The sequence below is a fragment of the Chiloscyllium punctatum genome, chromosome 3, assembly GCF_047496795.1.
Source record: "Chiloscyllium punctatum isolate Juve2018m chromosome 3, sChiPun1.3, whole genome shotgun sequence".
Taxonomy (NCBI): Eukaryota; Metazoa; Chordata; class Chondrichthyes; order Orectolobiformes; family Hemiscylliidae; genus Chiloscyllium; species Chiloscyllium punctatum.
The window spans coordinates 15,774,618-15,795,113 of record NC_092741.1 but is presented as its reverse complement, the minus strand read 5'-3'; the positions used below and the strand labels follow the sequence as shown (position 1 = coordinate 15,795,113).

Genomic DNA, 20,496 nt, shown 5'->3' with positions numbered 1-20,496 from the left:
CTAATGTGGCCTTGCCCCTTGTTGGCCTCTGTACATACTGTGTCAGAAAGCCCTCCTGCACACACTGAACAAAAACTGGGTCATCATGCATCACCTTCAACGTTCACTCCCTTCACCATCTACATATAATGGCAGATATGGACTATCATTCAAGATGCACTGCAGTAAATCACTGGGGCTCCTCCGCACCTTCCAAAGTGTGCCATCTCGATGGATGAGGGCAGCAGACACATAGGAACATCAACTGCAAATTCCCTCATTATCAGAAGGTTTAAATATGAACTCCCTCCCTAACATCACTGAGCATACAACATAGATCAGAGCGTTTCAAGCTGGCAGCTCACTACCACCTTCTCATGAGCAATCAAGATAGATAGTAAGTGCTGGCCCATCCAGCAATGGCCACATCTGATGAATCAATAATAATAATAATTTTAAAAAGCCTAATATAATAGTGAAAAAAAAAGCCCAAATCATTTGCAACTCCATTCAGCCAGGAATGCTGCAATGGTCCATCTCAGCCTGTTCCTAACATCTCTAACATTACAGACCAATCAACCATCAAAACAACTTAATTTGATAGAGAAATGCACTGGACATTACAAAGGTTTTAGGCCCGAACAACATGCCTGCCATAGGATTAAAGGCTCGTATGTGCTTTAAAACATTGACAACTGCCCCATAAGCTCTGTCCACAAGACGCAGAATATACATAATTTGAGAACACTGACAATTTCTGCCATCTACAAAGTAAGGGCATTAAACACATGGGAACGCCATAACTTGCAAGTTCCTCTTGAAGCCTCTTGGGATATAATTGCTGTTCCTTCAATGTTGCAAGGTAAAAATCCTGGAATCTCCTCAGCACCGAGGGTATACTCACATGATTGCAGCGATTCAAGAAGGTTATTGGTTATTGGTGACTGGAAATAAATGCTGGCTGAGACAGCGACACTATTTTTTGTTTGAGATGTAAAAGTCCTTCAGAGATCTAAATGCAATTTTACAGGCTGAACATTTTATTTGTTTAGAGAGTACAAATCAAACTACTAAATACGAGCAATTCATGAATAGAAGTTCACTCTTCAGGAAAATTATTTTTGGGCCGTTTGTTATTCATGCCTGTAGCTGAACCTCAAAATACTGTTGTAGAATAGTTTCCACTTCTTCTTCAGAATAATCCTTCACTTGAAAGTTGGTTCCATTTTCTGCCCCTTGGATCATTGCTGAAAGAACTGAGACAGAAATGGTTTGAGTAACAGTCCCTCTCAATTTTCATAATTGTTTTCAGTTCACAACTTGCTCATTTGCACATTGTTTGAGGTGCAGCAACTACACCAGTGCACTGAAGGAGGTGATACAAGGATAAACTCAATGTTTTCCTGAATAGTCATTATTCACAAGCCACAGGCTTTTACTTTGCAAACAGGATCTCAGCAGACACCACACTCTGAAAGAAAGGCAACTAAAGAAACCAGGGCAGAAACGTTATGCATCTTGTCACAGATATTAGAAATCATATTCCTCTGACAGGTCTGCCAAATGCTTGATCTGTATAACTCAGTGACTCATCACTTTTACCTACAAGGTTAACGTGGAATACAGCACTAGTTTTGTTGAGGGGCTGTCTCAACATTAATGCTTTATCTGGGCAAATCAACAGCACTTTACTGATGGATCTGTACATGTGTTTCAGTTATAATGAGTTGGCATCTTCCATGATACCATTGTGATAAGCCATCTCCTCAGGCAAATTTAACTATCAATAGCTTGATCAAATAATGACCAGATGACTGATACCAGGAAAGTTTGTATTTATAGCTCATCTACACGTCTGAAATGTTGTGACTTTCACTTTGACAATTCTGGAATTCTCTCTCTAACAAGCATTGTAGAGAAAGTGAGGACTGCAGATACTAGAGATCAGAGTCAAAGAGTGTGGTGCTGGAAAAATACATCTGGTCAAGCAGCATCCAAGGAGGAGAATCGGCATTTTGGGCATAAGCCCTTCATAAAGATGAAGGATTTTGCTCGAAACATCACATGCTCCTCGGATGCTGTCTGAGCGGCTGTGCTTTTCCAGCACCACACTCTTCGCCTCTGATCTGCAGCGCTCACTTTCGCCCTGAGTAACTTATCAGGTGACTTGAAAGGGCATTGACAGTCACCCTCTAGTGAAGGGCTAATAAAGGAACTAGCACTTCCAATGCCTTCCATTTCTGCAACACACTTTCAGGATGTGGGTGTGGCTGGCAAGGTCAGCAGTTATTATCCATTCCTTTTTGCGTTTGAAAAGGTGGTGGCAAGCTCTCAGAGATACAACTAAAAGTACCTCGCAATCCATTCAAAGGGAAGGTCAGAGCCAACCAGATTGCTGTAGGTCTGCAGTTATTTAGTCCAAACTGGTATAACATTTGCTTTCAGAGAGAGTTGGGCTGACTAATTCAAAGAGATGAAGAATACTAGAAGTCCTTGTAATGTAGGGTCTTGCAGGTCCATGCAGAAGAAAGAAAAAGTGGAAACACTGTTTATGAGGTGGCAGGTAGCTTACCTGAAGGGCATTCATGAACCCATTGAATTTTCCCAAGTTTTAATACTATCCTGGAATTGTATAAAGGATGGAAAACAGAACACACCACAAAAGGCAAGGAAAAAGATCAGCACTGAATCCACACAAGCAAGATCCCACAGCCTGGGCCTTGAAGAGAGAGGCAGGACATCAAGGGCTGTACTCTGTACTCTGAGCACACGAGGATCACCTCACTTGTAGGACTATAAGTTTTGTTTCATATTTACTGACTGAACGCATAATGTAACATCTGTACAAGTATCAAGCTTGAGCAATGGTCACTTTCTTAACTTACTGAAGCAAATTAGCTTGGTTGTCAGTGTCACTTGACTATAAAAATATTGATTCAAGCTGGAGCCACAGTTTGAGTTATTTTGTTTATATCGGTGATTGGACACAAACTTGACTTGACAGTAACAGACTGAGGGTGGGAGTAGAGGATTGTTGTTCAGACTGGAGTTCAGTGACCAGCAGTGTGCTGCAAGGATTGGTGCTGGGTTAATTGTGGTTGATCATTTATATAAACTATTTGGATGACAATATAGGGGGCATGACTGGTAAGTGCAGATTACACCAATTTTGGTGGTATAGTGGATAGAGAAGATGATTACCTAAGAATAAAACAGGATCTTGATCAGCTGGGTTCAGTGGGTCAAGGAATGGTAAATTCAGATAAATGTGAGGTTTTGCATTTCGGTAAGATATAAAGGTAGGACTTACAAAGTTAATAGAACAGAACATTACAGCGCAGTACAGGCCCTTCAACCCTCAATGTTGTACTGATCTGCGGAATCAATCTGAAGCCAATCTAACCTACACTAGTGGGCGGCACGGTGGCACAGTGGTTAGCACTGCTGCCTCGCAGCGCCGGAGACCCGGGTTCATTTCCCGCCTCAGGCGACTGACTGTGTGGAGTTTGCACGTTCTCCCCGTGTCTGCGTGGGTTTCCTCCGGGTGCTCCGGTTTCCTCCCACAGTCCAAAGATGTGCAGGTCAGGTGAATTGGCCATGCTAAATTGCCCGTAGTGTTAGGTAAGGGGTAGATGTAGATGTAGGGGTATGCGTGGGTTACGCTTCGGCGGGGCGGTGTGGACTTGTTGGGCCGAAGGGCCTGTTTCCACATTGTAAGTAATCTAATCTAATTCCATTATTATCCGGATATTTATCCAATGACCATTTAAATGCCCTTAAAGTTGGCGAGTCTACTCCTGTTGCAGGCAGTGCATTCCATGCCCTGCTACTCACTGAATAAAGAAACTACATCTGACATCTGTCCTCTATCTATCACCCCTCAATTTAAAGCTACATCCCCTTGTGCTAACCATTGCCATCCAAGGGAAAAGGCTCTCACTGACCATCCTATCTAACCCTCTGATTATCTTATATGTCTCAATTAGGTCACCTCTCAACCACCTTCTCTCAAACAAAAACAGCCTCAAGTCCCTCAGCCTTTTCTCATAAGATCTTCCCTCCAAATCAGGCAACAGCCTAGTAGATCTCCTCTGAACCTTTCCAAAGCTTCCAGTGCAGTGACCAGAACTGTACACAATACTCCAAGTGCAGCATGACCTAGTGGCTCTGAAAAGGTTCTTTTTCTTTTTCAGAATGGTAGCCGGTGACGAGTGGTGTCCCGCAGGGTTCAGTGTTGGGGCCACAGCTGTTCACATTATATATTAATGATCTGGATGAAGGGACTGGGGAAATTCTAGCAAAGTTTGCAGATGATACGAAATTAGGTGGACAGGCAGGTAGTACTGAGGAAGTGGGGAGGCTGCAGAATGATCTAGACAGTTTGGGAGAGCGGTCCAGGAAATGGCTGATGGAATTCAACGTGAACAAATGCGAGGTCTTGCACTTTGGCAAAAAGAATAAAAGCACGGACTACTTCCTAAACGGTGAGAAAATTCGTAAAGCCAAAGGACAAAGGGATCTGGGAGTGCTAGTCGAGGATTCTCTAAAGGTCAACATGCAGGTTGAGTCTGTGATTAAGAAAGCGAATGAAATGTTGTCGCTTATCTCAAGAGGGTTGGAATATAAAAACACCATTGTGCTACTGAGACTTTATAAAGCTCTTAGGCCCCATTTGTAGTACTGTGTCCAGTTTTGGTCCCCTCACCTCAGGAAGGACATAGTGGCACTGGAACGTGTCCAGCGGAGATTCACATGGATGATCCCTGGAATGGTAGGTCTAACATATGAGGAACGGCTGAGGATCCTGGGATTGTATTCATTGGAGTTTAGAAGATTAAGGGGAGACTTAATAGAGACGTACAAGATAATACATGGCTTGGAAAGGGTGGATGCTAGGAAATTGTTTCCGTTAGGCGAGGAGACTAGGACCCGTGGACACAGCCTTAGAATTAGAGGGGGTCATTTCAGAACAGAAATGCGGAGACATTTCTTCAGCCAGAGAGTGGTGGGCCTGTGGAATTCATTGCCGCAGAGTGCAGTGGAAGCCGGGATGCTAAATGTCTTCAAGGCAGAGATAGATAGATTCTTGTTGTCTAGAGGAATTAAGGGCTATGGGAAGAATGCGGGTAAGTGGAGTTGAAGTGCCCATCAGCCATGATTGAATGGCAGAGTGGACTCGATGGGCCGAATGGCCTTACTTCCACTCCTATGTCTTATGGTCTTAAACTCAGTCCCTGTACCGATAAAAGCTAATACAACGTTTGCCTTCTTAACAACTCTATCAACCTGGGTGGCAACTGTGCATGGACACAGATCTCTGCTTATCTACACTTGTTAATAGCAGGGCCCAGAGGAGATTAGAATCCCTACAGCGTGGAAACATTGGTCCAACAAGTCCACACCGACTCTCCAACGAGTAACCCACCCAGACCAATTCCCCAACTCTATATTTACCCCTGACTAATGCACCTAACACTATGGGCAGTTTAGCATGGCCAATTCACCTGATCTGCACATCTTTGGACTGTGGAAGGAAACCGGAGCACTCGGAGGAAATCCACGCAGACATGGGGAGGATGTAGTGTTGTCGAACAGAGAGATTTAGGGGTGCAGGTACATAATTCCTTGAAAGGAACATCAGAGGTAGACAGGTTGGTGAAGAAGGCATTTAGCATGCTTGGCTTCATCGTTCAAAGCATTCAGTACTGGAATAAGGACATTATGTTAGAGTTGTACAAGACATTTGTGAAAGTACATTTGGAGTACTGTGTGCAACTCTGATTGCCCTACTACAGGGAGCATGTTATAAGACCTAGGAGCAGAAATTAAGCCATTCAGCCCATTGAGTCTGCTCCAGCATACAATCATGGCAGATAAGTATCTCAACCCCATTCTCCCACTTTCTCCCTATAACCCTTCACAATTAAGAACCTATCTATCTCCACCTTAAATATACTCAATGACCTGGCCTCCACAGCCCTCTGTGGCAGTGAATTCCACAGATTCACCACTTTCTGGCTGAGGAAATTTCTCCTTATCCATGTACTAAAAGGTCTTCCCTTTACTCTAAGGCTGTGCCCTCAGGTCCTGGTCTCTCCTATCAATGGAAACATTTTCCCACCATCTACTCTGTCTGGGCCATTCAGTATTCTGCAAGTTTCCAGTAGATCCCTCCTCATCCTTCTAAACTCCATTGAGTATAAACCCAGAGTCCTCAAACATTCCTTATACATTAAGCTTTTCATTCCTGGGACCTTCCTTGGTGAACCTCCTCTGAACATACTCCGGGCCAGTACATCTTTCCTGAGATATGGGGCCCCAAACTGCACACAATACTCCACATGTGATCTGACTAGAGCCTTATAGAGACTCAGAAGTAAATCCCTGCTTTTATATTCAAGTCCTTTCAAAACAAATGCCATCTTTGCATTTCCCGCACTTCCCAACTACCAACTCAACCTGCAAATTTACCTTGAGAGAATCCTGGACTAGAACTCCCAAGTCTCTTTGCACTTCAGATTTCTGAATTTTCTCCCCATTACGAAAATAGTCCATGCCTCTATTCTTCCTACCAAAGTGCATGACCTCACAGTTTCCCTCGTTGAACTCCATCTGCCACTCTCCTAACCTGTCCAAATCCTTCTGCAGCAAACCCGCCTCCTCAGTGCTACCTGCCCCTCTACCTATCTGTGCACTGTCTGCAAACTTAACCCAGGGTGCCCTCAGTTCCTTCATCTAGATCATTAATGTATAAAGTGAAAAGTCGTGGTGCCAACACTGACCCTTGCGGAATATCATTTGCCACTGGCTGCCATCCTGAAAAGACCCTTTATTCCCCATTCTGTCTTCTGCCTGACAGCCAAGCTTCTGTCCATGCTAGCACCTTGCCTCAAATACCATGGGCCCTGATCTTACTCAGCAGCCTCCCATGCGGCACCTTGTAAAAGGCTTTCTTGAAGTCCAGGTAGATAACATCCATTGGCTCTCCTTGGTCTAACCTGCTCATTACTTCCTCAAAGAATTCTAACAGATTTGTCAGGCGTGATCTCCCCTTGATGAAACCATGCTGACTTTGCTGTATTTGCTGCCATATACTTCCAAGTATTCAGAAATCTCATCCTTCACAATGGATTCCAGAATCTTACCTGTAACCAAAGTTAGACTAAAAATGCAAATTCCCTTTTTTGCCTCACTCAGTTCTTAAACAGGGATGTCATGTTAGCGATTTTCCACTCCTCTAGTGATTCCTGAAAGATCACCACTAATGCCTCCACCATCTCTTCAGCTGGTCCAGGTGATTTATCCACCTTCAGGCCATTCAGTTTTTCTAGCATCTTCTCCTTGGTGATGGAGAACTTTCTCAGCTCTGCCCCCTCTTGAATTTTTGGGATATTACTTGTGTCTTCCACCTTGAAGACTGACACAAAGTAATTATTCAGTTCCTTGGCCATCTCCTTGTTCCCCACTGCTACCTCTCCAATGTCATTTTCCAGTGGTCCAATGTCAACTTTTGCCTCTCTGTTGCCCTTTATATATCTAAAGAAACTCTTACAATCTTCCTCTATATTACTGGCTAGCTTATTTAATCTTCTCCCTTCTTATTTCTTTTCGTGTTGCCCTCTGTTGGTCGGTGTAAACTTCACAATGCCCTTCGCCACATTATATACTTTCTCTTTTATTTTTATGCTATCCCTGACTTCCCCAGTCAGCCATGGTTGCCTCATCCTCCATGTACCATCCTTCTTTTTCCTTGGGATCTTTGCTGTGTCTCCTGAATTACTGAATTAAACTGGAGAAAGAAAAAAAACAGCTGCAGAAAAGATGTACAAGGATGTTACCGAGACTGGAGGGCTTGAGTTGAGAGGAGAGGCTGGGACTCTCTTCCCCTCCAGCAGAGGCGGCTGACGGGTACCCCTGTAGAGGTTTATAAAATCATGAGGGGTATAAAGAAGGTGAATAGCCAAGGTCTTTTTCTCCAGGGTAAGGGAATCAAAAACTAGAGGGGATAGTTTTAAGATGAGAGAGGAAAGATTTAAAAGGGACCCCAAGGACAACTTTTTCACACACAAGGTGGTGTATGTATGGAACGAGCTGGCAGACAAAGTGATAGAGGGGATATAATTACAACATTTAGTCATGGTCATAGAGATGTACAGCACGGAAACAAACCCTTCGGTCCAACATGTCCATGCCGACCAGATATCCCAACCCAATCTAGTCCCACCTGCCATCACCCAGCCCATATCACCCTAAAACCCTCCTATTCATATACCCATCCAGATGCCTTTTAGATGCTGCAGTTGTACCAGCCTTCATCACTTCCTCTGGCAGCTCGTTCCATACACATACCACCCTCTGCGTGAAAAAGTTGCCCCTTAGGTCTGTTTTATATCTTTCCCCTCTCACCCTAAACCTATGCCCTCTAGCTCTGGACTCCCCCCAACCCAGGGAAAAGACTGTGTCTATTTATCTTATCTAAGCCCCTCTTGATTTTATAAACCTCTCAGGTCACCCCACAGCCTCTGACACTCCAGGGAAAACAGCCCCAGCCTGTTCAGCCTCTCCCTGCAGCTCAAATCCTCCAACCCTGGCAACATCCTTATAAATCTTTTCTGAACCCTTTCAAGTTTCACAACATCTTTCCGATAGGAAGGAGACCAGAAGTGCACACAATATTCCAACAGTAGCCTAACCAATGTCCTGTACAGCCGCAACATGACCTCCCAACTCCTGTACTCAATACTCTGACCAATAAAGGAAAGCATACCAAACACAGCCTTCACTATCCTATCTACCTGTGACTCCACTTTCAAGGAGCTATGAACCTGCACTCCAAGGTTAAAAGACAATTGGACAAGTATATGGATAGAAAAGCTTTAGAGGGATATAAAAAGATTTAGAGGGATGGCAAATGGGACTAGTTCAGTCTAGGAAAACTGATCACGTGGACAAGTTGGGCTAAGGTGCCTGTTTCCATGCTGTATGACCATGTTTGCTGACAGAAGCTTGCAATATTGGATTTCATGAGGAGACAGGCACCTGGAATGCAGTTTACTGCTAAGGGAAGGGCTTTTCAGTGGTCATCACAGTGCATTGCAGCTGAAAACAGGAAGCAAAGTTGGCTTGGCAAGCTGTGGGAAGGCAATTGGACATCTACCAGCAATCTGAAGGAGTGAAGGATCCATTGCATGATGCCTGCAAAGAAATAGTGGAAGGGTGTGCAACCGTACAGCTAATGGAAGAATACAATCCAACAAATAGAATCTTACAAAAAGATATGACTGAAATGCAAAGGGAAATAAAATAAATTCTGACTTTTTCTTATACAATTTCTCTGTGAACAGCTAGTTAAGAAGAGGTGCAATGATATGGTGCAACACTGCTGGTTAAATGAGAGCATCCAGATTTCCTGTTTTAATGTTAATGGTCTCTAATAAGATTGTAACAAGGTTGTCAACAGTGGTTCAAGGTGGCTCACCACTACCTGCCTGATGACAGTTAGCATGGGCAATAAGTGGTAGTCTTGCCTGCTCTTGTGAACAAGTTAAAAAAACTGAAATCTTGAGTTTATAAGTCTTATGATTTTGAGTTCAGGATATAATGTCATTTGTTGGGGGCTGTCTCCGTCATAAGACTGTAAAGCAAATCAGATTGATTCCGGTTCAGGAAGCCAATTTATCTTAGTGCTCCCTCTACTGTCCATGTTGAGTAACATGTACCATGTCCTTCAACACGTTTAGAGGATTTCCATTGCTTAAGGTGTAAATACTTACTATATTTTGATGATGTTCTGAACAGACACAGAATCTTCTTGTTCATTGCTACAGCCCTTCCAATTTCATAACCGACGCCCAAGGAAGGCTGGGTGACCTCTGCCACTATTACTGTCAAGGAGAAAGACATTTCATTATCAAGAAGATCTATGTACCTTAAAAAGCACTGCATAGAAATTAACCATCATCACTACGAGCGACCATTGGATGGGATTTGTAGCAAGGCAAATGGTTTGGGTAAAGGAAGAGAGAGCAGAGAATTGTAGCATGCAAAAGACATCAAGTCAGAAAATACAGTAAGTTGTGGATGGAAAGCACAAGGTACACACCAAACTTTGACCAAGTGTGTAGGTGTTGGGGTCCAAAAATGGGGAAATGCAAGGGCATCTATTTTGGATGCAAGAAAGAAGGATCAACAATGTTGGAAATAGTGACAGACTGTGAAGGAACAACAGGGATATCGGAGTCCAAGTGTACATCACTTAGACAAGGGGCTGGGTAGAAACTGCAATGAAACAGCCAATGGGATGTTAATCTTTATCTTAAAGGAACATGAATACAGAGCAGACGATTTGGTTGGTTGAGTCTGCTCTGCCATTCAATAAGATCATGACTGATCCTCCACCACTGCCACTTCCTCCATTCTCAAAAATCTCGCAGTCTCTCTGCTGAACTCTACTAATGGCTGAACATCAACAATGCTGAGACAGAGTGATCTGCAGATTAACAACCCTTTAAAGTGGAGAGCTGTCTCATTACCTCACTCTAACATGACTGACCTCTTATTCTTGAATTATGGCCCTGTGACCAGTACTTCCCAACCTTTTCCATTCTGTGACCCCACTTCAAAGCATGAACATTGTGGACACCACACTGGGAATGGCTGGGGTCAGGTGCTGGGATCTAATCTCCAAGGGCAGAATTGTGCCATATGTGCCTCGACTGCCCCAGCTCTCTATTCCCTAGCCAGGGGAACTGTTTTCTCATTATTTACCCTGTCTAGTTGCTCCAGTTCATTATACAGAATCATAGAATCTCAACAGTGCAGAAGCAGGCCATTTGGCCCACTGAGTTCTCCAATGAACATCCCATCCAGGCTCATCTCCATTCCAAACCTATCCCTGTAACCCCATATTTCCCATGGCTAATCCACTTAACCTACACATCCCTGATCACCAAGGGCAATTGAGCATGGCCAATCCACCTAATCTGCACATACTTGGGCTATGGGAGGAAATCCACGCACAAGGAGAATGCACAAACTCTACACAGTCATTTGTCCGAAGCTGGAGTCAAGCCTGGGTCTCTGCGGCAGAGAGGCAGCAGTGCAAACCACTATCACCGTGCCATCCTACATGTTTCAATTAAATCACCAGTCATTTTTCTCAACTCCTGAAATACAAGCCTAATCTAGTCATTCTCTCCTCATAATTCAACTGTCATCCCAGCACTGATCTAATGGACCTTCCATACACTGTCTCTACAGCAGCTAGACATTTCCTGACAGAACAAAGCCAAAACTACACACACTACTCCAGGAGTGGCTTCACCAATTCCACCAACTCCACAGCTTAGATTCTGCTCCAAAGCAGGAAGAGACTTTGACCGTTTCCTTTTTTCTTTAAAACACATTCATGAGACAAAGGTGTCACTGGCTGGGCCAACATTTATTGACCATCCTTAACTGCCCTTGAGAAGGTGGTGGTGAACTGCCTTCATGAATCAACTGCTGTTAGAAGGGAATTCCAGGATTTTGACCCAGCATCATTGAAGGAATGGTGATATATTCCCAAGACAGGGTGGTACATGACTTCAAGTGGAACTTGCAGGTGGAGGTATTCCCACGTATCTGCTTCCCTTGGCCTAACAGACTGAAGTGGCTGTGGGTTTGGAAGGTACAAGCAATAACCGAGATAATGTATCAAGTCCGTTATGACTCATCTTCAGAACTAGACATAACTTTGTTTCTCTCTCCACAGACACTTACAGACTTGCCGAGTTTGCCAGAATTTATGCGTTTGTTTCAAGCCACAGTATTTGTACTTACTTGTGGGTTTTCTGGAAGGTGCGGTCCAAGAAACCTTGGAGAATTCCTGCAGTACATCTTGCCTGTTACCATCCCAAACCTGGATATTGCCAAGGATTTACTGTATATGGAACTGCTTCAGTATCTGAGGAATTATGTTTCTATTTACTCCAGTTTGACTAGGGCTCCTTGATGTCACTCAGTAAAAATCAAGACTGCCCTTAATGTCAAAGACAGTCACTCTCACCTAACTGCTGGAATGCAGTTCTTTTGCCCATGTTTGAACCAAGGCTGTAATGAGGGCAGGGGCTGATAGGCCCTGGCAGAACACAAACTGGGTATCACTGAGTAGATGCTGCTCGATAGCACCGTTGCTGACATTTCCATCACTTCACTGCTGAATGGAGATTAGATTAGATTCCTTCCAGTGTGGAAACAGGTCCTTCGGCCCAACAAGTCCACACCGACCTTCCAAAGAGTAACCCACCCACATCTACCCTTTCACCTAACATTACAGGCAATTTAGCATGGCCAATTCACCTAACCTACACATCTTTGGACTGTGGGAGGAAACCGGAGCACCCGGAGGAAACCCACACAGACACAGAGAATGTGCAAACTCCTCACAGACAGTTGCCTGAGGTTGGAATTGAACCCAGGTATCTGGCGCTGTGAGGCAGCAGTGCTAACCGCTGCGCCACCGTGCCGCCCATCAAACTGATGGGGTGGGAATTTGCTGGACAGTGCTGTGGCTATCCTGGGACAGATTGGCTAGGAGCGTCTGAGTAAACTCACCATCAGCCTCTTGCAGCCACTTCATATCTCGATCGTGGATGTATTTATCTCCAGACTTCACTCCATCCTCACCTGCGATTTACCAAATAAAGAATGAACATTAACTAACAAATCAATTAAAATACACAGCAAGCTGACAGATTTCAGATAGACCAACACATCAGAGACTCCAAATATTAACAAGTTTTGGGATTGTATTATTGACCCCCCTCCAATAGTCAAAGGGAAATTGAGAAACAAACTTGTAAGAAGATCTCAGCTATCTCTTAAGAATAATAGGGTAGTTATGGTAGAGGATTTTAACTTTCCAAACATTGACTGGGACTGCCATAGTGTTAAGGGTTTAGATGGAGAGTAATTTGTTAAGTGCGTACAAGACAATTTTCTAATTCCAGTATGTGGAAGTACCTACTCTTGGGAAATAAGGTAGGGCAAGTGACTGAGGTGTCAGTGGGAGAGCACTTTGGGGCCAGCGACCATAATTCTATTTGCTTTAAAATAATAATGGAAAGAGATAGACCAGATCTAAAAGTTGAAGTTCTATATTGGAGAAAGGCCAATTTTGACAGTATTAGGCAAGAACTTTCGAAAGCTGATTGGGGGCAGATGTTCACAGGTAAAGGGACGGCTGGAAAACGGCAGCACAGTGGTTAGCACTGCTGCCTCACAGCGCCAGAGACCTGGGTTCAATTCCAACCGTGGGCAACTGTGTGGAGTGTCCACGCTCTCCCTGTGTCTGCGTGGGTTTCCTCCTTGGGAGACTGATTAGCAAGGTTAGATCTCATGGAATGCAGGGGGAACTAGCCATTTGGATACAGAACTGGCTCAAAGGTAGAAGACAGAGGGTGGTGGTGGAGGGCTGTTTTTCAGACTGGAGGCCTGTGACCAGTGGAGTGCCACAAGGATCGGTGCTGGGTCCTTTATTTTTTGTCATTTATATAAATGATTTAGATGTGAGCACAAGAGGTACAGTTAGTAAGTTTGCAGATGACACCAAAATTGGAGGTGTCATGGACAGAGAAGAGGGTTACCTCAGATTACAACAGGATCTTGACCAGATGGGCCAATGAGCTGAGAAGTGGCAGGTGGAGTTTAATTCAGATAAATTCGAGGTGCAGCATTTTGGGAAAGCAAATCTTAGCAGGACTTTTACACTTAATGGTAAGGTCCTAGGGAGTGTCGCTGAACAAAGAGACCTTGGAGTACAGGTTCATAGCTCCTTGAAAGTGGAGTCGCAGGTAGATAGGATAGTGAAGAAGGCAATTGGTCAGAGTATTGAGTACAGGAGTTGGGAGGTCATGTTGCGGCTGTACAGGACATTGGTTAGGCCACTGTTGGAATAGTGTGTGCATTTCTGGTCTCCTTTCTATCGGAAAGATGTTGTGAAACTTGAAAGGATTCAGAAAAGATTTACAAGGATGTTGCCAGGGTTGGAGGATTTGAGCTATAGGGAGAGGCTGAACAGGCTGGAGCTGTATTCCCTGAAACATCGAAGGTGACCTTACAGAGGTTTACAAAATTATGAGGGGCATGGATAGGGTAAATAGGCAAAATCTTTTCCCTGGGGTCGGGGAGTCCACAACTAGAGGGCATAGGTTTAAGGCGAGAGGGGAAAGATATAAGAGAGATCTAAGGGGCAACTTTTTCACGCAGAGGGTGGTACGGGTATGGAATGAGCTGCCAGAGGAAGTTGTGGAGGCTGGTACAACTGCAACATTAAAGAGGCATTTGGATGGTTATATGAATAGGAAGAGTTTGGAGGGATATGAGTCGGGTGCTGGCAGGTGGGACTAGATTGGGTTGGGATGTCTGGTCGGCATGGACGGGTTGGACCGAAAGGTCTGTTTCCATACTGTACATCTCTATGACTCTAAGTGATCCATCATTGAGAAAAATGTGAATACTCCTTTTCACAAAAGGGAAAATCACCCTAAGCTGCCTCATACCCACTTTCTCTCGGATTGGCATTGCTCCTCCTTGTCCATCAACAACACGATTCCAGCTTGTCTCTCTCTCTCTCTCTCAAGACCCAAAGCATACTCTTCCTCCAACTCCTAACAATGCAGTTCAGTTGACACCACTCTTGCCCGAATTGCAAGGTTCCAATCAAGAGACAACTGCAATAGGATAATTCTCCAGTGCAATAGTAAACATGTGTTGCATTTTCAGAGGTCAAAGTGTTTCTGTCAAGTGGTGGCTTATCAGCAACCTCATTAATACAGAGCGACTGCCGTATCCACAGGGTCGGTGTCGCCGGTTTCAGTTACCCAATTTACAATGGCCCAAACAGATCAAAGGGAACGTTCCAGAACCAGGGCCAAGGGGGTTGCCGGAAGGGTAATTTTCCCATTTAAATGAATATGTTTGTACCTACCTGTGGTTTTGGACTTCCACAGTAGGTCTTGGAAGGTATCCTCCACAAGTACAGAGGGACCACTGTACTGTACAAGGCACTTGCTAATCATTGAAGCTTTGTGCTCAAATACAGTGTATGAAAGCCTTTCTGTAAGATGGTGGCCAGCCTGGTCCAATAATTTTGTCATTGTAGACTGTGCAAACTCAGTTGTAGTCCTGCAAAGTTCCCAGTCTATCTCAAAATATCCAGAATGGATAAAGAATTTCAGTTTAGAGTAGCAGGTTCAGCTATCTGTTTCAAGCTGCTACTACGCAGTAGAAACACAACTGGTGTTCATTCTGAACAGGCTGCTGTTGTCAACACAAAGTTCCTCCTATCTGACAAAAGTGCAATGTGGTACAGTGCCGGTGTGATGGCAAGTACAAAGCTGAATATAGAATATCCCTTCAGCTGTTCACAACAAGCAAGGGACCACTGTAGCAACCAGCCCACACTTGAAAAAACTCACATCGGTGTCTACCATTAGATGAGAATCTGAAACTGGGTGCAGAAAATTACACAATCAACTGTTGATATTTCATATGGTCATTCCATCCAACAAAAAGAACATTTACATGAAGGTAAATACATTAAAATGCTATAATTGGACAGAATAATAAACTTGGTGATATGTGAAGTACATAATGTTTGCTGGTTCAGAAGGCACTATAATTTCACTCTTTTAGTCATTTAAATAGTAGTTCTTCTAATGTTTTCATGCAGCATCTTAAATTGACAATTGACACAGGGATTGTGCAATACATTTATTATTTGACAAGTGCTTATCTATTCAGCAACACCTGGTGCCATTAAACATAAAAACACTTCAGAATATTTCACCTCATCTGTAATCAAAAATGAAACCAAACGTTTTGACTTTGATTCTACTACTTTGATGATCTTAAAAAGGTGGTAGAGAAACAGGAGTTTATGAAGGAATTCCAGATTAGGGGGCATGGGAGACAATTGCTGATGCTGAGCTGATTTAGAACAGTAGACAAAGGCAGCATGGTGGCTCAGTGGTTAGCACTACTGCCTCACAGAGCCAGGAACTTGGGTTCAATTCCAGCCTTGGCTGACTATGTGGAGTTTACACATTCTCCCTGTATCTAAGTGGGTTTCCTCCCACAATTCAAAATTGTGTAGCAGTGCTAAATGACTCAGTTTTCAGGGATGTGTAGGTTAGGTGCATTAGCCAGGGGGTAATGTTGGGGAATGGGTGGCATACACTTTGGAAGGCTGGTGTGGATTTGTTGGATTAGTGGTGCTGGAAGAGCACAGCAGTTCAGGCAGCATCCAACGAGCAGCGAAATCAACGTTTCGGGCAAAAGCCCTTCATCAGGAATTTGTTGGGTCAAAGGACCTGTTTCCATACTGTAGAGATTCTATGATTTTAACAAAACTGGGATTGCTAGTCAGTGTGGTGAATTTGCATGTATTAGAAGCTTCATCTATTAAGACACAGGACCACAGTTTTTGCAGACAGAACACACACACACGTGCGATGTGCCTATTTCAACTCAAAAAAAAAATCGCTTCTCGGCCTTTTGGCTAAGATCAAGTGTCTGTTCTTATCAGGACAGGTGTCGAGTTGAGAGTCATCAGAGCTAGTGAAGAGATCATCGCTGGATCGTGATTGGACATTGGAGGATCGTTTGGTTGTGCTGACCTGCTCTTGGTGGATCTTCATGCTGGCTTCGGCCTAACGCCAATTCAGGGACCAGCCAACCTCAGAGCTATGGCCTCAACAGCTGCCCGCAGCCCTGGACAGAGGGTTCGAAACACAGTCAGGGTGACTGTGAAGAAGATTGCGGATCATACACCGCTCGACCGCACCCTGTTTATTAAGAAGGTACTGTTGGGATGCTGTGGGTTTGTTGCTGCGGAAAGATGGACCGGGTCCGAAGAGACTCTATGTACAAAGACGGGTGCAATGGGGGAGAAAAACACGCCCAATGCCACCCTCACCCTGATGGCCACCTTTGTGTGTGGCTGCATCAAGCTGTGCGTGGATCCCCGGTACGCAAACACCAAGTGTCACTACGTACTGAGGTTCTACCTGTCCCCGGTGTTGCGAAGGATGGGCCTGGCCTCGCTGCCGCGGAACGCTCCGAGTAGTTGGACCGTTCCGTATCACCTGTCCTTCGTGGAGAAATTTATGAGGAAAAACACCTTTGACCACAAGTCCATCAGGAAGTGGTCAGCACGTAGCTTCCTTGAGACCCTTCGGGAAAAGGAGAGGGCGGATCCTGTCGAGCGGTTCCCTGAGCAGACTGTCAAAGCCATTTGGCAGAATGCCTCATCGCCAGAACTTTCCAACAAGCACCAAGACGTGGCTTGGCTGGTGGTGAGAAGGGCTCTGCCTGTGAGATCCTTTATGCACGCCCGGACTCTCTGCCGCACCGCACGCTGCCCTCGAAGTGGCTGCGGGGGGGACGAGACTGTCACACACCTCCTTCTGGAATGTGCCTATGCAGAGGAAGTCTGGAGAGGAATGCCGTGGTGCTTGTCGAGGTTCGTCCCGAGCAGCGCCGTGACGCGGGACTCCGTACTCTACGGCCTGTTCCCCGGGACTCACAGCGAGACGAACATTAACTGCGCCTGGAGGATCATCAACTCGGTGAAGGACGCTCTCTGGGCGGTCCGAAACCTGTTGATCTTCCAGCTGAAGGAGTTGACCCCGACCGAGTGTTGCAGACTGGCACATTCCAAGACTACGTGTTGAGGGACGCGCTGAAGCTTGGGGCAGCTGCCACCAAGGCGCGGTGGGGAAAGACCACCGTGTAAGATCAGCCTGCCTAAAGAAGAACAGGGGGCCCATGCGGACGTTTTTTTGGGCTCTGCTGATGCCTCAGCCAAATATATGTATATGTACAAGATTGAAAAATGCACAGGATTGTAAATGACAAGGATAAATTCGAATCTGTGTTTGTAAATGTGGACATATGTATGGCATGATCAAATGTACAGACCATCAAATCATTTTATGAATAAAGTATATTTTTGAAATTAAAAAAAAGGATGTGTACTGCCTGCAGGATTTCCCTGGGGCAGGCTACTTTGATGTGACCTTCAGAAGTGTGAAGCAGTGCGAACAGCTCCTGAAGGTCTTCAAGGAGAAGGAAGGGGAGCCGCTGTTTTCCATCTTGTCAGCGACCCCATTGTGTGTGCTTCCTGCACAGAGGAATCGGGTTGTTTCAATCCATATGTACAACCCTTATGTTCCAGCGGCTGATGTCCTGACCTTCCTGGGAAGGTACATCCAAGTTGAGGGAGAAGCCACTGATGTGATCGACCCCTTTGGGATCTGGACCAGTAAGCGGCAGGTCAGGGTAACTCTGAGGGCCGATGATAGTGGGAACATCCTCCACCCACCCTCGAGCTTCACAATTGGAGGGAGCAGAGGCTACCTGACATATGCAGGGCAGCCGAAAGTGTGCCCAACCTGCGGAAAGTCGGGACACGTGGCGGCGGATCGCAAAGTGACCATCTGCAGGAACTGCAAACAGGAGGGTCACTTGACTAAGGACTGTCAGGAAGAAAAGAGCTGCAACCTGTGCGGAGAGGCAGGCCATATGTATAAGACCTGCCCAAGACAGGGGGGCCACTTACGCACAGATGGCCGGAGGTGGCAATGTGAGCCGTGGACCCCCAAAGACCAGTAAGGTCCACCTGGACAGCAGGGAACGGAGTCTGGTGGCACCCAGAAAGAAGAACAGGCTGGAGTGGAGGAGGCGGCAGCCAGCGGAGAGACACAGCAGCTGATCCTAGCTCTAGCCAGGCAGATGGAAGAAATGGAGGAGGAGGTAATCAAGCAGGCAGAGGAGTGGATACCTGTTAAAAACAGGAAGAGGAAATCTTGCCAGGCTCCCAAAGCCTCCCAGCAAAAGGGGAAAAGACAGCTGCACGAGGGAGGGATGGCCAGCTCTTCGGAGGGGGAAGATGGACGCAGAGAAAGCCATCATCACCAGAAGAAGAGACAGAGCGCCGTCGGTAAAGAGGAGGGCATTTCCTCCCAACCAGGAAACAACGGACCCCCCGAAGTCCACTCTCCACCCAGTGAGAACCAGGGGGTACCCACTGCCCCACAACTACAGGCAACCGAGAGCTGTGATCCTCTGACAGTCCCATTGTCAGACACAGAACTGGACAGGGAGGACCCTTGCCTTGGCTCAATGACACCAGAGCGGGTAAATGACCCCAGTGAGGAGCTGGATAGCTACCTCAGCCCAGCGAAGGTCCAGCAGTTTGTGCTTACCATGGGGATGTAGACAAGCTACCCCAGAGACAGGACAATCAAATGGACAATGGTAACCCCATAAACTGGGGGTTAAAGAAGTTTCATTTGCTTTCATATAACAGGGGACCCACTCTTTAGGTGGGTTCCGCTGAAGCCACAGCCAAATACCAAGAAACTGGATAGTTAATAAAGGTAACTGTTAATAGGATAACTGTGAATTCGATTAATTCAATTTGTTCTTTGTAACGTTAAGACATGCAATATATATAACTATGAACAACATGGAAAATTGTACAAGTACCAGAGATTTATTTACATGAATAAAGTATATTTTGAAAAAAAAATTTCAACTCAAAAAAAGGGCCACCTCACTCCCCCTTCTCAGTCCATCACAAAAACCAGCCTTCCATCCACTGACTCCATCTACCCTTCCTTGGGAAAGCATCCAACATCAAAGACCCCACCCACCCCAGATATACCCTCTTTCACTCTCTCCACCCTTAGGCAGAAAATATAAATTTGTATACACATATGAATACATTCAAGAACAGCTTCTTCCTCACTGTTAATGGACTTTGTATGTGGACGTGCCAGGGTGGACAGAGTCAGGTGACATCAGGTTCCAATCCAACAGGTTTATTAGAAATCACAAGCTTTCACAGTGCTGCTGCATCAATTGGTGAAGATGCTGCACTCTGAAAGCTTGTGATTTCAAATAAACACTGCTGGACTGCCACCTAACTTCATGTCACTTCTGAACAGACCTCCCACATTTTATATTAAATATTGACTCGCTCTCTGTATACCTTCTCTGTTCTCTTACTCTAATGCAATGATCTGCTTGGACTGAACTCAAAGCAGAACTTTTCACTGTACCTAGGTGCATACGACAATAATAACTCAAATCAAATCAAATCCTCTCAAGCGGCCCTTAAAACGGACATTTTCACTGAAGCTCTCCCAGAAGTGGATCAATCGGTCGATAATTTCGCCCTCACGCACTTGTCTCCGCCAACAAACATTCTCAATTACCTTTCTCCACTAAATCCGGGCTGCCGATATGCTCAGTAAAAACTCGTCCAAATTTCTTCAAGTAGTTGATAATGCGGCCGTAAATCTCCACATCGTTCCTCCCACCCCTGATACTCCCGCAGAAGTAAATCCCGAGTCCCATGCTTTCCACGCATGCTCCGGCTCTCCCGCTCTAACGCCCACAACTATCACCAGTATCAAAGATGGCACCGCCCGACCGCATCGCATTTAATCTTTTTAAATGTCGAGGCGCCAA

At 45.2% G+C, this 20,496-nt stretch overlaps 1 protein-coding gene across 1 annotated transcript; it reads right to left on the bottom strand.

Moving 5' to 3' along the window:
- Nucleotides 1-996: 996 nt before the first annotated feature.
- dnph1 (2'-deoxynucleoside 5'-phosphate N-hydrolase 1) lies at nt 997-20,412 on the bottom strand. Its single transcript, XM_072550695.1, has 4 exons — nt 20,241-20,412; nt 12,574-12,645; nt 9,753-9,863; nt 997-1,235 (listed from the first exon to the last, which is right to left on the bottom strand). The coding sequence occupies exons 1-4, from the start codon at nt 20,380-20,382 to the stop codon at nt 1,117-1,119; spliced, it is 444 nt and encodes a 147-aa protein (XP_072406796.1). The 5' UTR covers nt 20,383-20,412; the 3' UTR covers nt 997-1,116.
- Nucleotides 20,413-20,496: the final 84 nt, after the last annotated feature.

Coding starts and splice junctions, on each gene's coding strand:
- dnph1 (XM_072550695.1), bottom strand. CDS start 20,382: ATGGGACTCGGGATTTACTTCTGCGGGAGTATCAGGGGTGGGAGGAAC. Junction 12,646..20,240: donor CCCGGATTTAGTGGAGAAAG/GTAATTGAGAAT, acceptor GGTAAATCGCAG/GTGAGGATGGAGTGAAGTCT. Junction 1,236..9,752: donor CAGAACATCATCAAAATATA/GTAAGTATTTAC, acceptor TTTCTGTCTCAG/TTCTTTCAGCAATGATCCAA.